At 38.7% G+C, this 23,653-nt stretch overlaps 1 protein-coding gene across 1 annotated transcript in view; it reads right to left on the bottom strand.

Annotated features, from left to right (window-relative positions):
• The window catches only part of C6 (complement C6), a 58,737-nt gene that overhangs the window by 15,822 nt on the left and 19,262 nt on the right, over window positions 1-23,653 (bottom strand). The window contains exons 8-14 of the mRNA XM_088023700.1: window positions 22,197-22,397; window positions 16,433-16,673; window positions 11,167-11,289; window positions 5,897-6,063; window positions 4,049-4,274; window positions 2,931-3,102; window positions 2,569-2,680 (exon numbers count right to left, since the gene is read on the bottom strand). Coding sequence (XP_087879826.1) covers window positions 2,569-2,680; window positions 2,931-3,102; window positions 4,049-4,274; window positions 5,897-6,063; window positions 11,167-11,289; window positions 16,433-16,673; window positions 22,197-22,397 — 1,242 coding nt within the window. The remainder of the gene's footprint in view (window positions 1-2,568; window positions 2,681-2,930; window positions 3,103-4,048; window positions 4,275-5,896; window positions 6,064-11,166; window positions 11,290-16,432; window positions 16,674-22,196; window positions 22,398-23,653) is intronic.

The raw sequence follows: 23,653 nt of genomic DNA, 5'->3' as shown, positions 1-23,653 counted from the left end.
GATTTCACACTTCTTAGTGTGGAGTATTAGATTTAACCCACTTTACCATCCTCACCTCTCACCATTTGCTCCTGTAAAACCTACTCCTCACAAAATAAAACCATCTGCCATTCTTTGAACATAATATTCTCGCTCATGCCACCATGTCTTTATCGGGTTGTTTCCTCTATGCTCCACACCTTCTGTCTTCCCTTCTCTCAGGACTCAACTCAAATAGAATTTCCTCTGTGAGAACCTTCACTTTCCCAGCTTCCTGAGGTGCACCATTCTCTCAGTTCTGGGGGAAACTTGTACAAAGCCCTATTTTTATAATGTGTGCTACCTTGCGGTTTCATTCCTGACCCATGAGTGGCACCACCACTAGCAGATTTCTGCCTCACACATCTCTACAAAGGCTTAATAACTGTTGAAAGAATGCAAACTTATATTACTGCCCCCTATCCTTCTTAGGGGGCAGTAATATAAGTCTTTTTCCTTACTGAGTGGAAGAAAAATGCAAAGAATTGACTAGGAGGTTATTCTCTGCGAACCGAAGTCACAAATTTTGAGGGAGGTGAAAAAAAAAAGCTCGATTGTCAACTTTTGTTATTACTTGGCCACATGGTTCAGCCTGTCTCCTGGAAGATGATTAATTTCCTGACCACAGAAAGATTATTCTACTATTGGTTATTACGGCTGTGGCTTTGTTTCTAAGGGAAATGGACTAATGAGTAGCATTAACGATTTGGATGTTTTATTCAAAGGCTGCACATTTCTTCTTGCATTCTTTCCCAAATAAATGATGTTCCTAAGCTTCTGCTTCTATTTATCTTATGAGGCTGTAACCTGTAAGTGCATGTTGCAACCATCACGCTTCCACCAACACATCTGCTAGACGGACCAAGCAAGGAAACTTTGCCTAAAGTCACTGTTGCTTGCCCACAGGGGTAGACAAGTACCTTCCTGTGCAATGACACCGTTGCTCTAGCCTAGAATGAAGGGTAGCTGCCTCTGTCTGGGAACAAGGGGTATTTTGCTACTTGCAATCCCAGAAGGTGCTCATTAGGAAAAATCCAAGTTGTATTACTTGTGAGTAAAAACTACTGTCAGTAGAGATTAGGTCTTTAATAAAGAAGCAAAAGAGAACAAAAAGGAAACTTATTCATAGGAAGGGAAACATATCATCTAATTTTATAAAAGAGAGTCATTCAAATAATGAATCACTACTTAAACCCTTTGTGTGCTTTTAAAATTAGAATGTTGATCCTTTTAACAGTTTTTGTGAAACTGCCGGCAAAAACAGGTTAAAAAATTATTTGCACCTGACCAAATGTGATTTTGAGGATTATGCTCTAGGCCAGGGACTAGCACAGCTCCTCTATAAGGGGCCTCCATAGCCCAGAGCTGCGACCCCTCACCTCTGCCACTCTTGCCACCATAGATAATATGTAAGTAAATGAGTGTGATTGTATTCCAATGAAACTTTGTTAAAAAAAAGAAGAAAAGAAAGGAAAACAGATGGCAGGCCAGATTTGGGCCGTGGGCCACAGTTTGCTGACCCCTGTCCTCAAGGACTCTTTCCCACAGTGTGGCTCTGGACCGAGCAGCAACAGTATTACCTGGGAACGCGTTAGATAGGGCAGTTTCCAGACCCTGCCCGGGACTTGTTGGATCAGAAACTCCGGGCACGAGACCCAGCAATCCGTGTTTTAACAAGCCCTCCAGTGCACTGTAGAGTTTGAGAATCTCTCTTCTAAGGACTAAATGACATTACCTCACTCCAAAATATTTCCTCCCCTTAAAATCTTTAGGCAGAAGACAAATGAATGCGGAAGGGACATTAGCCCGGACTATGCTCCACAGATATTAATTTGCTGGCATTGGAGAATTGAGGGTTATTGATCTTTGATCATAAATATGATACAGTTGAAAAAGATTAATTTAAAAGCTTCACTGAGTTAAAGAACACTAAGAAAAATTTTTTAAAGGTAAAATTGATTAGGAGCCTGCCTTCTATGATCAATTTTAGATATTATATGTCTCTAATTTGTATCTAAAACCACTGACCTGTCTGACAAACATATTTAGTTATTTTAAATCATAGAAACATTGTGGCTCAATGAAGAAAGGTAAAATTAAAAGGTATTAAAACCACACTGACTGCTTAAGAATTCTACAGGTTTCTAACCTAAGGCATTACAGACTCCACACCTCCTGTGACTAGGTTGCCTCTCTGAAAACATGCTCAGACTCAGAAATAAACAGTCAGATCTTCAGATTCTCACAAGTCATCTGAACCTATATTGTGGCCAAGCTCCACTTTCCACTCACATAAGTGGACCCTTAGCCTAGGAACAGGTAGCGCCAAGAAACGCAGGCAACCTGTGGTCTTTGGTCTAACAACCAGGTGTGAAGACCTCTCCAGGGAATTCAAGACAGAGGCGTGGTAGAGTGTTTTTAAGTATTAATTTTTAAGTCAACGGAAGATGATTAAACTGGGAAAACAATAACCTTAAATAAAAGAAAATGCATACTTTTTAAATTCTATCTTTTGGATTCCAAACTTGAAGTGAAGGTCAGGATGCTTACCCGGATAAATCCATTTTCCGGAGGAACTGGCCGAGGACACCCTGAATCTGATTCTGTCTCAGGGAGGTCTATTTCTCTCACGTCTTCATCATCACTGACACATGGCTGTCCACTAAAAGGGAAAAGTAAATATGTGTGTATAATGTAACAAATGTGTGTGTGTGTATACACACACACACACAACCCATTTACATATGTATGTGTATGTATATATATATATATATAAGAGAGAAAACATTAGAGAGGAATGGGTAGCACCAGATCCACCAATACCCCACTAATACCACTGTGTTGGAATAGGTAAAATTCTGATTCTTTACTCAGCAGTAAGAAAATACACATTCCCCATCACGCATCCCTACTCGTTCTCCATGATTGAAAACGTGCAGTGCTCCTCTTGCCGCTTCTCGCCCTCACAGGGTTTCCCTCCTTGTTGGGGGGCAGGGTTGTTGCATTCTCGGGTTCTGGATCTCCTGTAAGTAGCATCACACGTGCTCCAGGAAGACCAGCAGTTCCAGCTCCCATCCACCGCATCTGGAACACAGGAAGCACCCCCCGCCCATTGCGGTGCAGCTGAGAGAGTTGGGGGTGGTGGTGAAGCCAGGCTGACTTGGTCTCCTTGCTTTTTAGCTGTGTGATTCTTTGAGGAATATCACAGGGTTATTGTGAGGATTAAAAGAAATTACCTATGCCAAGGGCCTGACACCTTGCCTAATTTCCCTTTCCTGTTCCCATAGCCTGAATAAAATGGCAACAATTATGAATCATTTTCAACTATCAGCAACGTATCTCACACACACACACACACACACACACACACACACACATGCATGCACATATGTATAAAGATGAACTTCTTCAGAATATATATATCAAATTACTTTCTTAAATGTAATAGAATACATTCTTACCCCCAGGACACATCCCCTTTCTGAGCAGGATTACAGGTAGCCATGAAGATTTCTTAACCCCGTATGAAAACTTTGTTGGGGGGGATTAACTTATCTCCGATTACAAAGCCATCATCATTCTACATTATACTACAGAAGAGACCTATAACAACAGTATAACATACTTTATTTTATAGTATGGTTTATTATTTTATTTATTTTATGTTACAGGCATTGTTGCCTATTCTCTCTCTCTCTCTCTCTCTATATATATATATATATATATAAAATCTTCAGGTACATACTGGCATTGTCCCCATTTGATGGATGAATGGATTGAGGCATAGAGGGGTTGGGTGACTTTCCCACGGTTACACAGCTAGTGGGTTACAGTGGAGCCTCACTCTCACCAGGGCTGTTTGACTTTAGAGTCTAATTTTTCACAGGCTTCTTTTCCTTGTGAGTTTGCATAAGGTGGAAAATAAAACTTTTGTTTTCCTCGACCAACCTAGAACATATATGACATATGTTCTAGAACACCTTCTGGAGGGGAAAAGGGGCCTCCTCCACAGGAAGTCATGGATACTCACTGGATTTATAGTCCGGGGAGCGTCTCTCACAGTTGTCTCCATAGGTGCCACTCTGGCAAACACACAGACACTCGGTCCCCGAGAGCGTGGGGCGGCCATTATTAGGGCACGGAGCACACCGGCAAGGGTCAAACTTGGCCGCGTATTCTCGAAAAGCTTTCCTGAGGTTGCTCCGCCTTGTCACCGCACAGGGGATGTTTCTCACCAAGTCCGTGATGGGAGCAAGCTAAGAGCAAATGGTAGAGAGGAGGTGTGGGCCACGACATCCCTTGGGCATTTGTTGCCACCATTGCTCAAATCTCATCGACTGAGAGGAAAGGTCTGGAAAATCCCACACTTCAAAGGGATTAGTGTACAATATAGCATATCTGCCTATTGAGCCAGTGGAGAAAAACCCTCTGCATGAGGGCAGGGGAGTTTCTTTTCTTTCCCTTCTAGAGAGGGCAGAGCAGCTATCTGCAGGATTAGCTGGCTTCTCTTGTCCCTAATGTGATGTCTCTGGAGCTTACCTTCCCTGGAATTCTGGTAGGAAGGAAGCCTCACGAGAGGTGTCGCTCACTTGGACTTACATCACGTTATTCAGTAAGCATCAAATACATGCCTCAAGTCACTGAGAGGGGTGACCAGGAGTCGGGCGGCTCATGCGCGCTCTGCCAAAACTTCATTAGGTTTGATTCAAGCAGAAAAATCCAGAGAGGGTGAAGAGAGGCTTTCTGTGTTCTTTTTCTTCCAGGGACAGAACTGGCTTTTGGTGAGACCAGATGAGAAAATACGGAGCGGGAGAGAGGAACTTGCCCGTAGGATGAATGGAAGAATTAACGGTAACACATAATGGAGCTAACGCAAAACCAGGGCTCATTTTATTAACATTTTAAAACCTCAAAGGAATGACTATGTAGTGCAGTGTATGAGTCACAGGTGTCCAGATGGGTGGCCAGATCTCATTTTCCCATCATAGCCTGTAGAGCTCAACGTATCTTCATGTTGCATGTAAATTATTCTACTTCATAATGATTGAACTCCTTTATCTTCATTTAAATGAAATGAGCAGAATAGCTTCTTTGAAGGCTTTAAAAATGTGCTTATGTTTTAGTCAAAACTGGTTCTAAATGGCATATGACTGATATGTGGGCAAAGTATTCCATAAATAATAAAAATCACCTTTTTATGTAATTACAACAAATACAGGACAGGTAATTTTAATCAATGGTGATAGAAACAGAGAGCCAAATGGGTCTAAGATCCCGTTTATCCCATAGAGCTATAAATGAGGATTTAGGCGTGCTCATGAAATAAAAAGTTGTAAGAAAAGTACACAAATCAGATTTATTGTATAGATGGGGAGCTGAAGAGCACTACTTAAGGCAAGTTTGAAGAGTTGTATTTACTAAATTCCCCTTCCTGGGGGTGCCTGTGTGGCTCATTCGGTTAAGCATCTGTCTTCGGCTCAGGTCAGGATGCCAGGGTTCTGGGATCGAGTCCCGCATAGGGCTCCCCGCTAGGTGGAGAGCCTGCTTCTCCCTCTCCCTCTGCCTGCCACTCCCCCTGCTTGTGCTCTCTCTCTCTGTCAAATAAATAAATAAAATCTTAAAAAAACAAAATTCCCCTTCCTGGTATTTTATGTATACTAAGATTTCTAAATACTGTACCAGAGGATGCTCATTTGAATAGCAACTGCAATTGATGTGTAATTTAACATTTTTAGAAAGGTACATCGTGCATGCACACTAAAGAAAGACTTTTCCTTTATCATCTGCGAGGAAAACGGAAAAGGAATTGCATGGTGTGCAATTTGGGCTGCTAGAGAACGACTTTAGCTCTCTTACCCATAATACTTCTGACTCTTACCTCAAAGTCAATCACAGCGGGATTTTCCTTCACTGATTCTAACCACTCGGAAAATTCCTTCTCCGCAGGACTCGAGTTCCCCTTCTCCCACACCAAGGCAGCGGCGTACTTACTCCTCCCGCCTCGAGTCAGGGATATGGATTTCTCTGCTCCCTGCAAAACTGAACCTGCAAGGTATTTCAAGAAAATGACTCCTTTAACTTTACTGCACATTCAAACTTTCAAGAAAAGCCTATTCGCACAGGAGGAGAAGTAGATGGTAGTCATGTAGCTCCATTGAATAAGTTAGTGAAAAGCAAGAGAACACTCCTCCTCATCCCTACAGGGAGTTTAGTAATAGAGATGATAACAGTGTTAGCAGTTACCATTTATTAAGCAACTTGTATATGCTAGGCACTTTGTACTGATTGCCTTAAGTTATTCTCACAACAATCTTGAGAAGTAGGTATTATTATAAACACGGGCACTGAAACTAGAGGTAATTTAGCCTGGAACACAGGCACAGGTAACTGGGGGTGGGGTGGGGGGAGGAGGCTGGGGTGTAAATGCAGCCCAAGTCCAGGCTACTCGGCTCCCTGCTCTTGGATACCAAAGCTCCCACTTTTGATGTATATCAGCATATGTCTTGGGCCTTCAGAATAACACAGATCACCTGGTTTGTGATATCCAATCAGTTGACTGCCAGGCTGGAGATTCCATTTAGAGTAGAAAGTTGATAGAATGCTTTTAAGCTTAAAGACAGGTGCAAAAGCACAACTAACAAAGAGAAAGAAAAAGTTAAACCTCAGGTTAAGAGTTGGCATAATGTTTCTTTAGAAGCAATGACATTTAACGTACACAGCACAGATCTTTTATACAAAATTTCAAAAAAAAATTCCTATGAAATAATGATGTCTTTAACTAATAAGGGTAGAAGCTGAGTAATAGAAAATCATAGTGAGAAATAAAAGCAAATGAAGAGGAGGCTAGTGATATGGGTGAGAGTTAATGGCATTAATTTGGTGTCTATTCTGCAGTATGGATTAGCCATGCTGCCACTGTTTAGAAATTCTATAGTAAGAGTCTAGAATGATCAGCACAATGGGTGAAATACTCTCTCTGTGAAGAAAGTAGTATACCCCTTTCAAAGTGAGGTTGCAAAAGATAACACAGAGGGGTATAAGAAAACATTTTAGAGGTTTTTGTATTTATTTTTCATATAAAAAAGGAGAGAAATTAGTATTTGCCAATATATCATGTACCAGTGGTCAGTAGCTCTGACATGCTAGTTCACATTTGGCTTGACACCATGTATTTCATGAATGGGTTGACACCAGTACGAGTTAATATGATAAGCATGGGATCCTGAAGAAGGAGTGAGCATTAAGTCCATTTACTGCTGGAACAGAACTAACTCTTGCAAGTGAACAAGTGTTTTAAAAGGATTCCAGGAAGAAAATGCATATTGAAGACGATACCAATAGTGCAAACATAAGCAAAACCAACTAGTAGAAGGAAGAACAGATGTTTCTACTTCTTACACAAGCTTCTTGTAAGCCACAACATGAGACTGACACCAAAGCTGCCCAAAACACATCAAAAATTTCAAGGAGTTTTTAATGAAATATTAATTTTTCACTATAATATGAGCATGACAATGAAAAATTTTATTTCATATAGGCTATCTTTCAAAATTTTCTCTTTTCCACATTTATATATATTTTTGTGCATAATATATTTTTAGAATACTACATTTATAAAGTTCGTTAGTATTTTTTAGTAAGTATATTAGGGATGTATAGTAAAAAAATTTTAATGATATCATTATAGATTTAAAAAGTTTGGAGTCCAGTGATTTAATCAAATGAGCTCAGGATTAGACATAGAAAAATTATGTTTTCGTGTGTGTTTTACTCTTAAATGTGCTTTGATTTTAGGCAAATTTTCATCATGATTAATGAGCATTTGTTGAAAATCTGCTATATGCCTGGTTGAAGACTGAGAGAAATGTAAAATATGCCTTTTGTATTTGAAGGACTTAGACTCTCAATAAGGAGACAAAATAGGTACATAAATTTATTAGCAAAACTATAGAGAAATAAGAAAGGAAGGAAGATAAGAAGGGTGGGTAGGGAAGGGAAAGAAATGTGCACAAAAAGACCAGCAAAACAGTTTGGCTTAGTGTTACAGAGTGGTACAGCAATTTAGGATTCCTGAGTTAGGTCCATGTAAGAATTCTGCAATCTTAGGCACTTAGGGAGGGACTGAAAGGACTCTGAGGCAAAGCTAAGATATGGTAGGGGGCAATGCCTTCCCAGAATGGGCACAGACCTGGAGTGAGGGGCGGATGGTACCATGTTCTGGAGACAGTGCCCATGGACATCCGCTTGAGTTGAAGTTGGAGGTTCAGGTAGGGGAAGAGCACAAAACAGAGAGGATCTGGTTGGAAAGCCAAGGAGACTGGACTTCATTCTCTGGGTTTAGAAATGACTACATTCCTTAGAAACATTTCATTTTGAGTTGGAGAGTTCACACAATTCAGGAGTATTAGCAATGTGTCACCGGGGTAGCAATGGGTAGTTGATAAACCAGTGTGGCGACCATCGTAATAGTTTCTAATCTCACCTTATTCCTACAAGCTGAAAACTGTGGGTCCATATTTGACATTTTCTCATCTCTTTGTTGGATGAATTTTGTAATTGATAATTGAGCAGTTTTTTTTTCAGTAAGTACTCAAGAATGTATATTCTCAGAATTCTTTCATGTTTTGAGATGTCTTCCTGTTACCTTTATATAGGAAATTACTTTTTTTCCTTCTCTCAGAAACTTGTGGACATTATTGTTTTATGGCATTGAATTTAGTTATGGAGAAGTCTGAGGACAGACGGATTTTGTTGTTTTTGTTGTTCTGTGGGAGACTTGTTCTTTCAGGCAAGATAACTGAAGAATTCATTTTTAAAATCTTTGTATTTAGTAAATTAATTAGGCTTTGTCTTGAAGTTATATACTTGAACAATATTTCTGATGCATATAATCAAAACAAATTTGTTCCTTTATTTTAGGGATATATTCATACATAGTTGTGTTTTTTTTTTCTTAACAGTTTTCCTCTTTGATTTTTTTTCGGATCTCTATTTCAGGAACACAAATTCCCACAGATTAAGTTATATTTGTCATTCCATTTCCATTAGATTTTCCTTAATAACTGTTAATACCTAAATTTTTCTCTGCATTTATTATGAATTACTTTAAATCCTTCCTATATGTGATTAGCTTTCTTGGTTTTATTTTCAGGCAATTATATTTTGTTCTTGCAGTATCTAATTTATTTAGAACTATAATGGTGATATTTTTCAATGTTTCTTTGTCTTCGTACCTTAGCTTTGAAATTTGCCTTTTCAATTAATTCTCATAATCTTTTTGTCTCTGGGCACTTGATTTATTGAATTCACCTTGTTGTTTAATTTATTACATGAAAAACTGGTATAGGCTGGGTGATAGACATTGGGGAGGGTATGTGCTATGATGAGTGCTGTGAATTGCGTAAGACTGTTGAATCACAGACCTGTACCTCTGAAACAAATAATACATTATATGTTAAAAAAAAAAAAAGAAGAAGAAGAAGAAGATAGTAGGAAGGGAAAAATGAAGGGGGGAAATCAGAGGGGGAGATGAACCATGAGAGACTATGGACTCTGAGAAACAAACTGAGGGTTCTAGAGGGGAGGGGGTGGGGGGATGGGTTAGTCTGGTGATGGGTATTAAATAGGGCACGTATTGAATGGAGCACTGGGTGTTATAAGCAAACAATGAATCATGGAACACTACATCAAAAACAAATGATGTAATGTAGGGTGATTAACATAACATCGTAAAATAAAGAAAAAAAAGAATCTATATCCATTCTTTGGTTTTATATTACTAGATTATTCGTCTGTTTTGCATGTTCTTTTTTTCCTTTTTTCTTCTTTTTTGCTATAATATGAACGCATAGTTGTCAAACCAATGCTTATTTTGCTTATGCTTAACATGGGCATATACATGTAGATTATCTATATGGTCTGATATTCAAAATTATCAGTTTATTATTATAGTAAATATTTTTTTCTGTTTGTTGTCTGTCTCCCCAGGAGAATATAAGCTTCATATTTTAGGAGTTTCTGTGATTCTGCACAACCCATCATTGTTAGCAGGATGAGTAGACATCAGTCAGGCAAAGTCAGGGAACAAGAGAACTTTACCCAGAGGAAGGAGTTATTTATAATGGCAAGGCACAAGAGAAAGCATGACTTATTTAGGAGACTATTTGGTTTAGCTAGGCAGAGAGAGAGAGAGAGAGAGAGAGAGAGAGGCAGGAATTTATCTTTAAGGTTATGTGAAACCATGACATGTTTAAGGCATGAGAACTGCACGATAAGGTTTGCCTTGGAAAAGTTTCCCGTCACAGGAAATGTGTAGAACAGGTTGGCAGAAGGCATCAGGAAGGCAAGGGGACCAGTTAGGAGGCTACTGTGGTAATCCGGGTTGGAAATAATGAACAGAGTGCATGCCCATGGAAATGAAAAGATGGGGGTAACTGGGAGAAATATCAAGGATGTAGAGGGATCACTTATTGGATATGGGGGCTAGAAAGAGGGTGAAATTAAGCCAACACTAAGGTTTCTGGTGTGGTTGCTGGAGCCTTATTTACTTATTTACTTAGGCCTATTCTCTTAGACTCTTTTTTTTTTTTTAAGATATTATTTATTTATTTGACAGAGAGAGACAGCAAGAGAGGGAACACAAGCAGGGGGAGTGGGAAGGGGAGAAGCAGGCTCCCCCATGGAGCAGGGAGCCCGATGCGGGGCTGGATCCCAGGACCCTGGGATCATGACCTGAGCCAAAGGCAGACACTTAATGACTGAGCCACCCAGGCGCCCCTTCTCTTAGACTCTTACCAGTCTGTATTTTTAATGGTTATTTATGTGTGTAGTTTGTAGGCTCCTTGATAGGAAGGCCTGTTTGACACCCATCTTTACATCACAATGTCTAATACTGAGTTCGGTCCATGGGAAGAATCGATAAATATTAAACAACCTAAGTATAAGATCAAGAAAACCTTAACTCTTTCCCTTGTAAGTAGTGCTAATGATATTTTATTTTCACCCTCCCCTCCCACCACACAGAGGGCTCTGAGGTAGATAAATGAAATAAAGGAAAGTTAAAAATAGCACAGTCACGTGTACTATGGTACTCCAACCACAGCCCCTTGTGGACAGGGTGAGCTGCTAGGAGAGAGTAGGTACTCCTACCTTCGTATTTCTCAGACATCTTGTTAGTGGTGCACCGGTGTTCCACTTTCGTTTTCTTAAAACCAAAGCTGCGTTTCTTTGTTTCAATCCGGACACAGTTTCGGATTTCTTCCTCCGTTAAACCTAGGAAATGGAGTGCAGACAAAACATCCTAAGAATGTACCACTGACAACTCAGAGAAGAGGGGCGTGAGGCTCTGGGCACTGGGGAGCTACAGATACTCTATATCAGCTTCCGCCTTCTCCAGTTCCTGTAAGCTGGAATGATGAACAGCTTTCACCTCCAGATTCAGTCCTTCACAGGCCCTGGGATGATCCTGAACAGAGGAAGTATCTAAGAGTCCCTGCTGTCTCTCCCTTCAGCACTGGCCCTAAGAAGCAAATATAAGGTGGCTGTTTCCCATCCCATGGGGCTCATGTTGGCCTCTCCCTGTTGCCGACCCACAAGGAGCCTCAAAGCTTGCCCGTCCTACTGGCCACAGCCACTCTATCACCCTGCAGATGAAGAGATGAACACATGTTCTGTGTGGTGCCCCTGTCAGGCCTTCTTTCTGGGCCACAGCTGATTCTGTGAGGCCTGAGTCCACCTTGCTTATCCCCCGGTCATCACTTAAAATGGAAATCCTGTTGCTTATCCCTCCTTCCCTGAACACTCATCCTCATACTTGTCTCCCTGACTCAGCTGCTCATTCCACCTATACCTCCAAAACCCTTTTATTTTCTCTCAGAAATTCTGACTTGCTGACCTATGAACTCTTCTCAGTGTCCTCACTGACTCTTCTCTTCCTTATCTTCATTCAAGCCTGTACTCCTTGTTTCTCCTGTTGTCTCTGAGGGAGGTGGATACTGCTTCATTCCCAGCCCTGGAGAGCTGGCGTTGATATCCTCCTAGGTTCCCAGTGCTGCCACAGGATGCGAAGTCTTGTCAAAACCCTGGTGCTCCAAGGCTCAGGCCATTCGGTTCTAACGTCTTTAGTCCTCATTGTTCTTGCCTTTTACCAAACCTCCAAGCATCATTTGTTGAAGAATTTGGCCTCTGAGTCGCTCTTTCCCACTCCCACCCTTGCCTGTATTCTCGATGACTTCAAAATCGATGCGACACAATGCAGGGAAACAGGTCTGGCTATTTGTAGGCTGAGTTGGTGCTGCCTATCTGGGGTAATTTGAAGAGAATCAACGTTTCCTTTTTCTTAACAGCTTCCTAGGCTTCCTGACCTGCTACCTCAAACACCAAAATTAGAATCCAGATTTTGGTTTTTGTTTTTAATGGAATTTATTTAAATAGAAGTATAGTTAACACAAGAGTTCAGTTTTTGATTGTTAGTTAAAAACTGCCTCGCAGAACACAGGCACACAAGAGATGGAGCTGTATCAGCTCCTAAAGCACCTTAAAGCAAAGTAGTTCATCAAATCCTGATATTTAGGGTTGTAGATTACAATCAGCAGAGGAGTGTTTTTAGAGCTTGAGGCACAGTTTGGGTGTGACGTTGAAATTGAATTCTAAAGGCACAGATCACTGAGAAATGAGGCCAAGTAGAAGGGGATGGGGTCTGCCTACTTCACAGTATTTCCAATAGTTTGACACATTTGAAGAGATGCAGTATAAGTGGCAGTGAAAAATTCTTAGTTTGAAGCCCTCATGTTTACAAGTTTCCCATGCATTTGTAACTCTAACCAAAAAAAAAAAAGGAAAGGTCTGGTTTTCTTTTTTGGTGAGGCTGAATAAATGAGTCATTTTCTTCTGGTAATGTTCTAACAAGTAGGTCAGTCAAATGTTTAGGCCATGTTAGGAATTTGATGCATCTATAGTGCATAGTTCCCCATCCTTTTTAAATTTTCTCATTAGGTTTTTATTATTTATAAATGAAAATTAAATTTTATGTGTCCAATTTATTAACTATAACATAATTAATTGACTATCAACTTAGTTAATTTCATTTTCTGAGGGCTAATGGAGAATCTTGGAAGATTTGAATGATGAATCCCTCTTATGAGCCACAGTGCCAGTCATGCAGTGATTAAAATATCAAGGCTTTATCAGTGAATTTCTGTATAAGTGTTTCTTCGCCTGCATTTCCTGTAGCTTGCTGTCTGACCTCTACCCAGTTGCTGGATGCTGCAGCACTTGGCCTCTCAAACCTGAGTGTCCCTCTGATGTAGCACAGGGACAAGTATTTCAGAAATGTCCTCAGCTACTCTGATGGGGCGAAGGAAAACAGTGTTAGTCAAAAATGTCATATGGATAAATGGGGGGGCCTGTAATTGTTCTCTAGTTTAGAGTCAGAAATGACTTCTCAACAAAAGGAGTTTAAAATTGCCATCTTGCAGGGCGCCTGGGTGGCTCAGACAGTTAAGCATCTGCCTTTGGCTCAGGTCATGATCCCGGGGTCCTAGGATCGAGCCCCACATCAGGCTCCCTGCTGAGCAGGGAGCTTGCTTCTCCCTCTCCCTCTGTCTCTGCCTGCCGCTCCCCCTGTTTGTACTCTCTCTCTCTCTGTCAAATAAAAAATAAAAAAAATAAAAATAAAATAAAATTACCATCTTGCATATTACAATATTTTAATTGTTTAATGTTTTTGCTGTATTTCTGAAATTCTTTTCACCTAGCACACTGAAGCAATGTCAACTTTTATTCAAGCTTTTAAATTGATTATGGGACATTGAACAATAGAGGAATAAATGAAGGATGCAAATAAAAAGCAATTTAATTTTGTTTTCCTCTTCTTGAGGGAGAAAAGATACTACAAAATAGTCCGGTCGTTTTTGAAATTAAGGACAAGGGATACAATTCTTATTGAATAAAGCAAATAAAACCTAAGCCTGTACTCTAGTTCTGTCTTACGGTTAAACAAAGAAAGAAGAAATGGAAAGGAGAGAGAAGGAGGCCAGAATATGTATTCATCTAGAGAGTGGGCAAAAACAGGTAAGCATACCCACCAGAGAATTCCATTTTATTAAGATTTGTTTCTGTCTGGGTGTGCTTCATCTTAAACACAATTAAAACTGTGTACCAGTATTATTATTGTGACACAGAGAAATATATATGTGTATATATACTTATTTTTTTTAAAGATTTTATTTATTTATTTGAGAGAGAGAGAGAATGAGAGAGAGCATGAGATAGGAGAGGGTCAGAGGGAGAAGCAGACTCCCCGCTGAGCAGGGAGCCCGATGTGGGACTCGATCCCGGGACTCCAGGATCATGACCTGAGCCGAAGGCAGTTGCTTAACCAACTGAGCCACCCAGGCACCCCTATATATATACTTATTGAATATAAGAATATGTATTACATATATGAATATTAAATATAGAAGTATATTTAGTTGAATATATACACTACAGAGTGTATATAAGTGTTTTATATACATACATACTATATATATATATATAGTATGTGTGTATATGAGTATGTAGGGTCTATGGTCATATATTTCCAGTTTCCTATCACATCTCAAGCTCCCTTCTTTTCCTTATTATGTACACCTGTTTCTACCTCTATTTACAGAGAAAGAGATGGAAGGTGAGAATGTTTCAATAGGAAAGTATAGCTCCTTACTTCATTTTGGTCATGGGTCTTTATTAAAATCCTGGATGGTTGATTAAAGAGTCACATAGTTCTTTAACTGACCCGATCTCTAAGCCTTTAGAGGCTTTGCTCTGAATGCATGATGAGTATAGCCGATCAAGTGAGAAATTATTCTCTGGGCTACAGCAGCAAGTGACCAAAATAATTTCATCCCAGGGGTGAGATGAAAACAATCAAGGGCCAGAGATTTCCCCCAACAATTTTTGCTCAGAATTAATGTGGTATTCTCATGGCAGAAGATACTAAATTCATCTTACAAACATTGCTCCAGTGGAACATTAGGGTTAGGCGATGTGGAAAGCCCATCACAGCATAAATCTTTTGGATTTCAGTAACTCCGTCAGGTAAAAATTTTTTAGGACCTCTTACCGAAAGTCCTTCTCAAAGACACTTATCCCATCTTCTCTCTTAGGAAAGTAGACCATGAGGGATATCTAGTCACTTTAAATTTGGAATAACTGAGGGCAACTACATGAAACATTAGTATTTGCCATCATGAGATGTAAGAAAGGGATTGACACTCTCTTGACCCCAGGGTTGGACTGATGTTGTCTTTTTTAAATAAATTCCTGATCTCTCTCTTTTTTTAAAGATTTATTTATTTGAGAGAGAAAGAAAGCAGGGGAGGGCCAGAGGGAGAGAAAGAGAATCTTGAAGCAGACTCCAGGCTGAGTGTGGAGCCGGTGGCAGGGCTCCATCCCAGGACCCTGAGATCATGACCTGAACCCAAACCAAGAGTCAGCCACTCAACCAACTGTACCACCCAGGCACCCCCTGATTTCTAGTATATAAAAGTCACATGATCAAGAATTCTCATTTATCTGGAGTAATTGGTCAGTTGAGTTCTGGTTACCATACAGTTTCCTAAGCATGTCCTTAAGAGACACACGATAGAATCATCACAAGGTCCCTGTGTCATTTCACAAAGGAGTCTGAAAACAAATTTATCCAAAGGTGCTTAAGCTGTATTAATAATTAGTATTGGCAATTTAAGGTAACAGTTAAGAAACCAAGATTTATTTATAAACCAAGGCTTATATTGTTATTTTACATGTAAGCAGAAAAATATCCCTGACTATATCCCAAAGTATAAAGTTGCAAACTTTCCTCGAAAACTTTCTCATCTGGCTTCAAGTTTTATCACCAGAAGGTGCATATCTAGCCCACATTAATTTAGTCCCTGGTCAAGTCCTTAATTGTTCTTTTATCTTATGTCTTTGGCTTTTACTTAAAAATCATTAAAAGACTGCTAGTGAATTTCCTATAATTATTTTTCTATAAAATTATTATCTCCTATAAAAATGCTATAAGTAAATTGTCTTTTAGAGTTTAATTCCAGGACAAATTTCATTTTTTCTTGAGATAATAGCATGTATCTCTGTTTTAGGTTACCACTACTGTGTAGCTTATGATGTTCCCAGGTGTCAGGAAATTCAGAAACAAACCTAATGTCCAATCAAAGAGGTTAAGTATATTTCTTTTTTTCTTTTTTGTTCTAATTTTATATTTTTATTTTATTTGCTTGAGTGTATACCTTTTGGTTGTTCTTCATATCATTTTGGAAATAAAGCAAAGTCTAAAAGTCGATAAGGAAGAATTAAAATAATAGAGTAAGAGAAAAATGAATTGCAGGCAATCGAATCAAGTTGAAAAAAAAAGGGAGGGCTGCAAAAAGCCTACCTGAGTTCCTGAGTTCCTCGACGCTAAACTGGTAGAGGAGGTCATACACGCCACCCAGGGAGCCAGAGGTGAAATAGTGAGTCCCAAAGTCATCGAATATCCGGCTATACAAAGCAAAGTTGTATTCTAGAGGCAGGTGGTTAAGTGCTTTCAAAAAGACATCAGAAAGCTGCAGATCTTTAGTCTTCATTGTGAAGTTTAAGACTTTTATCACTTTATGGATCCTAGTAAAACTAGAATCCTAAATGGAAGAGGAGAAAAGAAGAAAAAAAGAAAAAAAGAAAAAAAAACCAAGATGATTAAAAGTAATGAAAGTTTGAAGTGTCAAGCTTTTAAATGTCATCTATTCATCACCAGCTTCATCCTAACCATAGCATGCTAACAACTTTAACTCTCCGTGGCATGCTCTCACACACAAAATTAGAATTTTTGTTGTATTTCCCAGGACTTTTTCCTGAGATGTTCATAGTGCTGAACAGATAAGATTATCTCAGCAATGTGAACTGTGTGACCTAGGCCTAGGTTTTGTAGACAGATCTGCGGGAAACAGAACGCCACAATGACCACTGGTGCATATTTGTTCAGACTCCAAGATCTTCTGCGAAAACTCGAGATTGCAGGGTTAAAAATAACCCGAAAGGATCAGAGTGAAATGCCCTTGGGATGTGTGTGGTCTGTTCTAAAGTACACAGCAGAAGATGTTTTGTAGATAGGAAGCCAGCTGTAAACAGCACACCATGCATTCTCTTCTTTGTTCTCTTATCCTGTGTTAAGGTCCAAGTACAATGGTGTTTACCATTAATTGATCACAGCCAGTTACAGGTTTCTTTACTCCTTCTCCATTCCCACTGCTTCGCTTAACTAACCCTGTGTACCTGGAAGAATGTGCCTTACTAAGCCCCTGCTGTAAGTCATTATAGACCTATGTCATTGTAGAAGGTATATTAGACTATGGAAAATAAATGTTGGCACCTCGGGCTGTGAGCTCGGGGTCCCCTGTGCCTCACTATACTGTCGTCTCTTTTTCTCAGTTCCTTTGCCGCCCCAGGTCCCCGACTCTCAGAGGTTGACAAGATCTACCAAAAAGAGATCAATGATTAGAAAAGTAAATCTTTCATTCTTGAGTGTCAATCATGATTGTGTCCCTACTGAGTGTTTATTTAGAAAGCCTTGCTAATGCAAAACATTGAAAAAGGATTGCATAAATTTTTAATTGAAAGCTATGCAGCTGAGATTCAAGTCACAGCTTTATCCCAAACTGGGAAAAGGCATTTATATTTCTGAGGACTGAGGTGTCTGTGAAATGTCATCTGGGGCACAGGTGAGGGCTGTGCAGTGGATGACATACCACACTGCTTTTCAACTCTAAAATGTTGTCATTCAAAATTACTTATGGGTTAAAATTAAACATTATTTATACTCTCTCTCCTCTACCCATAAATAGGAATATTTGTTTGAGGGCTTTTGGGTTTTCTTTTTTTTTTAATCTTTTCTTGTTATGTCAGGTTAATTTATGATTTGGTGGTTGGTATTATACCCAAATCTCATTCCATTAAATTGTCCTTCTACATATTCACTGAGTTTTATGAGTGTACCCACATATACTGTTCTTTTAAAAAAATTTATATACTTTATCTACCTCTCAATTTTAGCAAATTGTAGTGTTTGAGTAATAGCAGAGAGAGGAGCATATTTTAGCAAAAGAACTTTATCGTAGCTGTAAATTATTAAATAGCTATTTTCCTGTGTGCTATAATTATACCATAAAATGGCTGCTAACACAAAAGACAAGAAATAATCACAAGGATTGTAAAGAGTCACCATTCACACTTCTCCTTCTCTCTTCCTGTCTCTCTCCCCTACCTTTTCCCACCCCTGCCCCCTTCTTGCCTTTAACACATTTATTGCTCAGCTACCTCAGATGCTGTGGAAACAGACATGAACAAGGGATGAACAAAGTTCATCCCTTTGAGGAGCTTACATTTTCAGTGTCCATTAATTCTTTTTCAAGTTTAATACTTGAATTTTGTCATAGAACCATGGCTTTGGAAAGATGGATGGACATTCTACTTTTAGTAAGAAGCACACTCACTTCCAGAGTATCTGAAATACCTGTTTGGACACAGGCATTGAAATGGATGGCTCAAAATTTCCAGGCTGTTTACAAACTAAATTGTAAAAAATACATATAAAACCTTGGTGACTCAACTCAGCACATGTACACACACTGATCAAGTGCATGATGGCTAAAACTGGCTATTTTAGACTAAAAATGACATGACAGTAGATTTTTAACCATGTATGATCTATTTCAACATTCTGTGAGATCTTGCTTTATTTTTACCACCTTTTTGTGGGTTCAACGTCATAAAGTAATTCAGAAAAGCATTGAATCTTACCAAGAAAACTAGTATTTTGACTTTGAAATAGATTATCTGCCCAAAAAAAGTTTAGTCAGATCTGAAATTGACATAATAAATAAATAAAGCATTAAGCTCCACTGAAGGGCTTGGATTGATTTTCAAGTGTGGGGTGCCTTGTTTTCATTATTTGAAGGCTAAGAAAGGTTGCAGCAGCATTTTTTACTTAACCTGAGATTTCCTCATTCTGTGGAGATCTGATCAAAGATGTTGAAGATCAACCTGATGAAGTTGACAATTTTGTAAGTTAAAAAATGGTTGTATATCAGCAGTTTCATAAGTTCCAACAGATACTGTGAATAGCCTAAAATGTTTCCACTTTGGGGCAGACTATTAGAGGGTCAAATAACAGCTGTTTATCCACAGATAAGGGTTTTACGAGTGATCTCTAGCATGTCTGAAATATTTATAAACCATTCTGTGAAGCAAATCTTAACATTGAAACTGATGTGTATATCTATGTCTCTTTGAACATCTCCATTTCCCTGCTCATCATAGACTATATTTTTAAGCAGTTGTTTCCAATCCTGAATATGACATTAGAGCAAGCTGGGGGAAAAACAAAACAGAATCACATGCCCAACTACAGATATTCAGAATCAGTAGGTGAAGAGAAGGGCCATGAAATGTATATGTTTACTTCCTAGTAATTCTGATTCCAACTTGTTTTAAGCATATAATTTGTGGGGGGGGAATGGGGTAAATGGGTGATGGGCATTAAGGAGGGCATATGTTGTGATGAGCATTGGATATTATATGTAAGTGATGACTCACTATATTCTACTCTCAAAACCAGTACTATACTATATGTTAACTAACTTGAATTTAAATGAAATCTTGGAAGAGAAAAAATACAATTTGCATTACTCAACCATAAAAAAGAATGAAATCTTGCCATTTGCAGTGACATGGAAGGAACTAGAAGAGTATAACGCTAAGTGAAATAAGTCAGTCAGAGAAAGACAAATACTGTATGATCTCACTCATATGTGAAATTTAAGAAATGAAACAAATGAGCAAAGGGAGAAAAGAGACAAATCAAAAATCGGACTCAATTATAGAGAACAAACTTATGGTCGTGGGGGATGGGATGGGTGGGTGGGGGATGGGATGGGTGAAATGGGTGACAGGGATGAAGGAGGGCACTTGTGATGAGCACCAGGTAATGTATGGAAGTGTTGAATCACTATATTGTACACCTGAAACAAATATAATACTGTATGTTAACTAACCGGAGTTAAAATAAAAACTTAAAAGGAAAAAGAATATAATTTGGTAAGTTTGAGGGACACTATGCTACCTATAGCCCATTCTAAAGCACACTAACAATTTATGTTATAAAAAGAATCTATTTTATTCTCTCTTCTTTCTTTTATGTGTTCATATCACCAGAGCTCTACTCTTTTCACAGTTTGTTGAAATTATGGATAAATGAATGAATGAATGAATGAATAAACAGATAGCTTGAAGTGTAATGTAGTAGATAGGAAGAGTGGGCAAAAATCAGACAAACTGATTTTAATGCCCAACTCTGGCATTTACTCACTGTAAGATCACAGGAACCACCTAGCTTCGTGGACTTTAGTGTAGTACTTGACACATGGTAGATACTAGATAAATATTTCTTGCATTAAAAATAAATGTATGGGCTTTAATTTACTCATCTGTAAAATGTTATTAAAAATATCTACTCTGATTCCCTTTCGGCGGTCTTTTGAAGATATATGAAATGCCTGGGAAATTGCCGATAAAGTGCTATAAAATCTTTTATTTATGTAAGTGTATGAATGAGTGAATAAATAAAAATATGAGAGGTGCTGTGGTAAAGGCAGGAAGAACCACAAAATGGTGCCCTCCAGCTGCTGGTCCCATCTGCTCCAGTGTTGGCAACTCTTTTCACCTCTCCCCTCAGTTCTGTGATTCAGGGCTCAGTCTTCCCATTCATCTCTTTGGAAAAAACAAATAGTACACAGTGGTGGTTGTAGTGAGGAATAGATACTATTTTAAAAGACATTTGTAAATGTCTAAAAATGTCTAATAGAAATCTATCCCCTAAATTGGAAAACACATCCAGGAGTTTTCATATACAAATAATAAAAGAAAAAGGAACAGAAGAAGAAAGGTTAATGGATGAAGATGTATCTTTACATATTGAAAGAATTTCACTGATTCCTGGCAAGATTAATGGAAGAAGTCTAATACTTGGATACAACCTAAATTCTAAACAACAACAATAAAGTTATACATTTCCAGACAGAGAAAATAAAAGAAAGAAAATGAGCTCTGCATGTGATTTTTCCTATGCAACAATGAAAAGTAGAAGATAGTGGAATAGCATCCATCAACTACCAAGAAAAGAAGACTATGATCCAATATTCCTATATTTGGCCAAGATATTCCTTTATTGCTCAGGGAAAATGTAGGCATTTTAGATATATAAGGATTTAGGGAGTAAATGTATAACACAAATGTAAAATACAGACTATGAACTTGGAATTTATAAGTGTTATGTGAGGAATCTTTAAATAGAGAAGACAAGAGTCAGAATAAAATACAAACTAACATGTGTAATATAAAAATGAACACAAAACAATCCTAAAGAAGGGAACACAAAGGTTTTGAACTATCTCAGTAAAACTGAGGTTTTGGAGGCCTGTAATGATAGTGGTGGAGGACCAGAAAGGTAGATATGTTCTCAAGGAGATAGTAGGGGTGAGGTGTAGAGAAGTAAAACATCTTTTGGGGGCTAGAGAAATAATATAGCCCCCATCATGTGATAAAAGAAAAACATAGGTTTAATTATGCTTGATAATTAAAGAAAGATAACCACAAGCAGAATTTAAAAGTTCAGTAGCACTTCCAAAATGACCAAAAGGACAAAAAGCAGTAAACAGCAATGTGACAAAGACAGCAAAAGTAAAGAAATAGGAAACAGCAACAAAATAAAATGAGTAAGAAAAATTAAAAATGGAAGAAATATGATCAAGTATTTCAGTGGGTATATTAAATCGAAGAAGGTAAAATTTCCCTAGCAAAGGTCAGTCAGTTTATGTTTAAAAAACAAAGGTCTGTTACATGTGGTTTATAAAAAATACACCTAAAACAGTAAGACAAAGAAAACTTAAAGAGAACACAACCATAAATACAGCCAAATATATGCATCATTATATGTATTACCTCTATAACTTCTGAAATTGGATATAACAAGGTACATCTATTTAAATTTGTGTTAGAAACCCTACTGATTTGATGTAAAAAAAACTCTTCCCTTCTCATTGCGTGATTGCTGGAATTGGCATTAATTTTTCAAAAAGAATAAACAGATTGGGAACCATTTTGATTACCTTTCTGTGGGAGGCTTCAATGGCTTGTTTGAAGGCAGAGTTATGGGTGGTGCTTTGAGTTTTCTTTGAGGAATAAAAAATTGGTATATGAAAACTGCTGTGCCCTTCCCTCGAAAAAGAATCTTGTTGATTGTCTTTCTGTGTAAGACGAATTAAGTCCTTGTAGAAATCTGTTTCCAAATCATCTTCTTCAGTTTTTACCTGGAGGAAAATCCATATGAAATAAGACATGACTTAGGAAATATTAGAGCTACTTGTTAAGATCTAATGCAATGGTCCTTCATTCCTTTATGCATTCAATAAATATTTGTTGAAGACCCATTTTGCTAGATATAAAGGAAAAATTCGTCCCCGTCCTCGGGGAGGCAATAGTTTAGCTAGGCAGAAAAGCAATCACCGACACTTGAGTCAGTGTGGGAAGTGTGGTGCTGCTAATGGGGTTGGCATAAATAACCCGTAAAACCCAGGCCACTCCAGGTTAAGTCTTCATCAAGGAAACTACTCCTAAACTGAGACTGAACAGGGGCATAAGCAACAAGGGCTGTTTTTAGTCTGCTTGTGAATTTGACGTTCTTGGCATCTAACTGAAGGTATCTTCCAGAAAACTGAGGCCTATAAAAGGGGAGGACAGATCCTGTGCAATCCTGCTCTGGTTCCGTTCCCACCCACTTAGCCTCCTCTAGATATTGGACAGTGGCACTCTACTGGCTATGTCTGTGGGACAGACAAATAATCGATTGGTTCTGCCTGGCAAGTGGTTCTCAGCCTTCACTGACGGGGGCCTGGGAAGAGAAGAAAAACAACCAGGGGAACTTGACTTGAACTGGGAGTGGAGCAGGATAAGTACAAGTTAAGTCCCTGTTATGGTTACGCTGGTGAAAAGAGACAATGGATGAATTTTAAAAAAAGAAGTTTCAAAGTAAATTGATTGAAGAGTACCTTATGTTAAAGATGCTTGTCTGGTTTGCAACGGGAAAATTTCTTGTTTTTAAAATATTCAGTATTAAAATGCACTGTGAGGCAAACTGCATGCCACAGTCAAATAGCTTGTACAATTAGTGAAGGAAAGACAAAATAACTCAGCTGCAAAAGAGTCTTGCTCAACAGTAAGATACAGTCAAAAGTTCAGTGCTACTTTCAGATACTACAGTGCATGCTAGTTAGCATTTAAAGGGCCCACAAACGAAGCTCCTCAGCAATGAAGCAAAAGGATCATATTTAAGTATAGCTGCTGACATTTCTTTACCATTTCTTTGAAAAGCTCAAACTACAAATATTTTGTTTTATGAATTAGCTCTTACACAAGAAAAGCTGTGTCAGCTTAAAGGAAAAAAATATTAGCATGGAAGGAAGAGGGCTCAGGTATCCTGGGCAGAAGCTCAGAGAAAATCTGCCCATGTATATTAACTTGGTGGAGGAACAGGTTTATGGGTGAGCAGGGCTGAAAACTTAGATTG

The sequence above is a fragment of the Eumetopias jubatus genome, unplaced genomic scaffold, assembly GCF_037043125.1.
Source record: "Eumetopias jubatus isolate StellerSeaLion01/CBP00866 unplaced genomic scaffold, mEumJub1_p1.0 scaffold_5, whole genome shotgun sequence".
Taxonomy (NCBI): domain Eukaryota; kingdom Metazoa; phylum Chordata; class Mammalia; order Carnivora; family Otariidae; genus Eumetopias; species Eumetopias jubatus.
The sequence above is the reverse complement of the archived record's forward strand: the minus strand, read 5'-3'. Positions and strand labels throughout refer to the sequence as shown.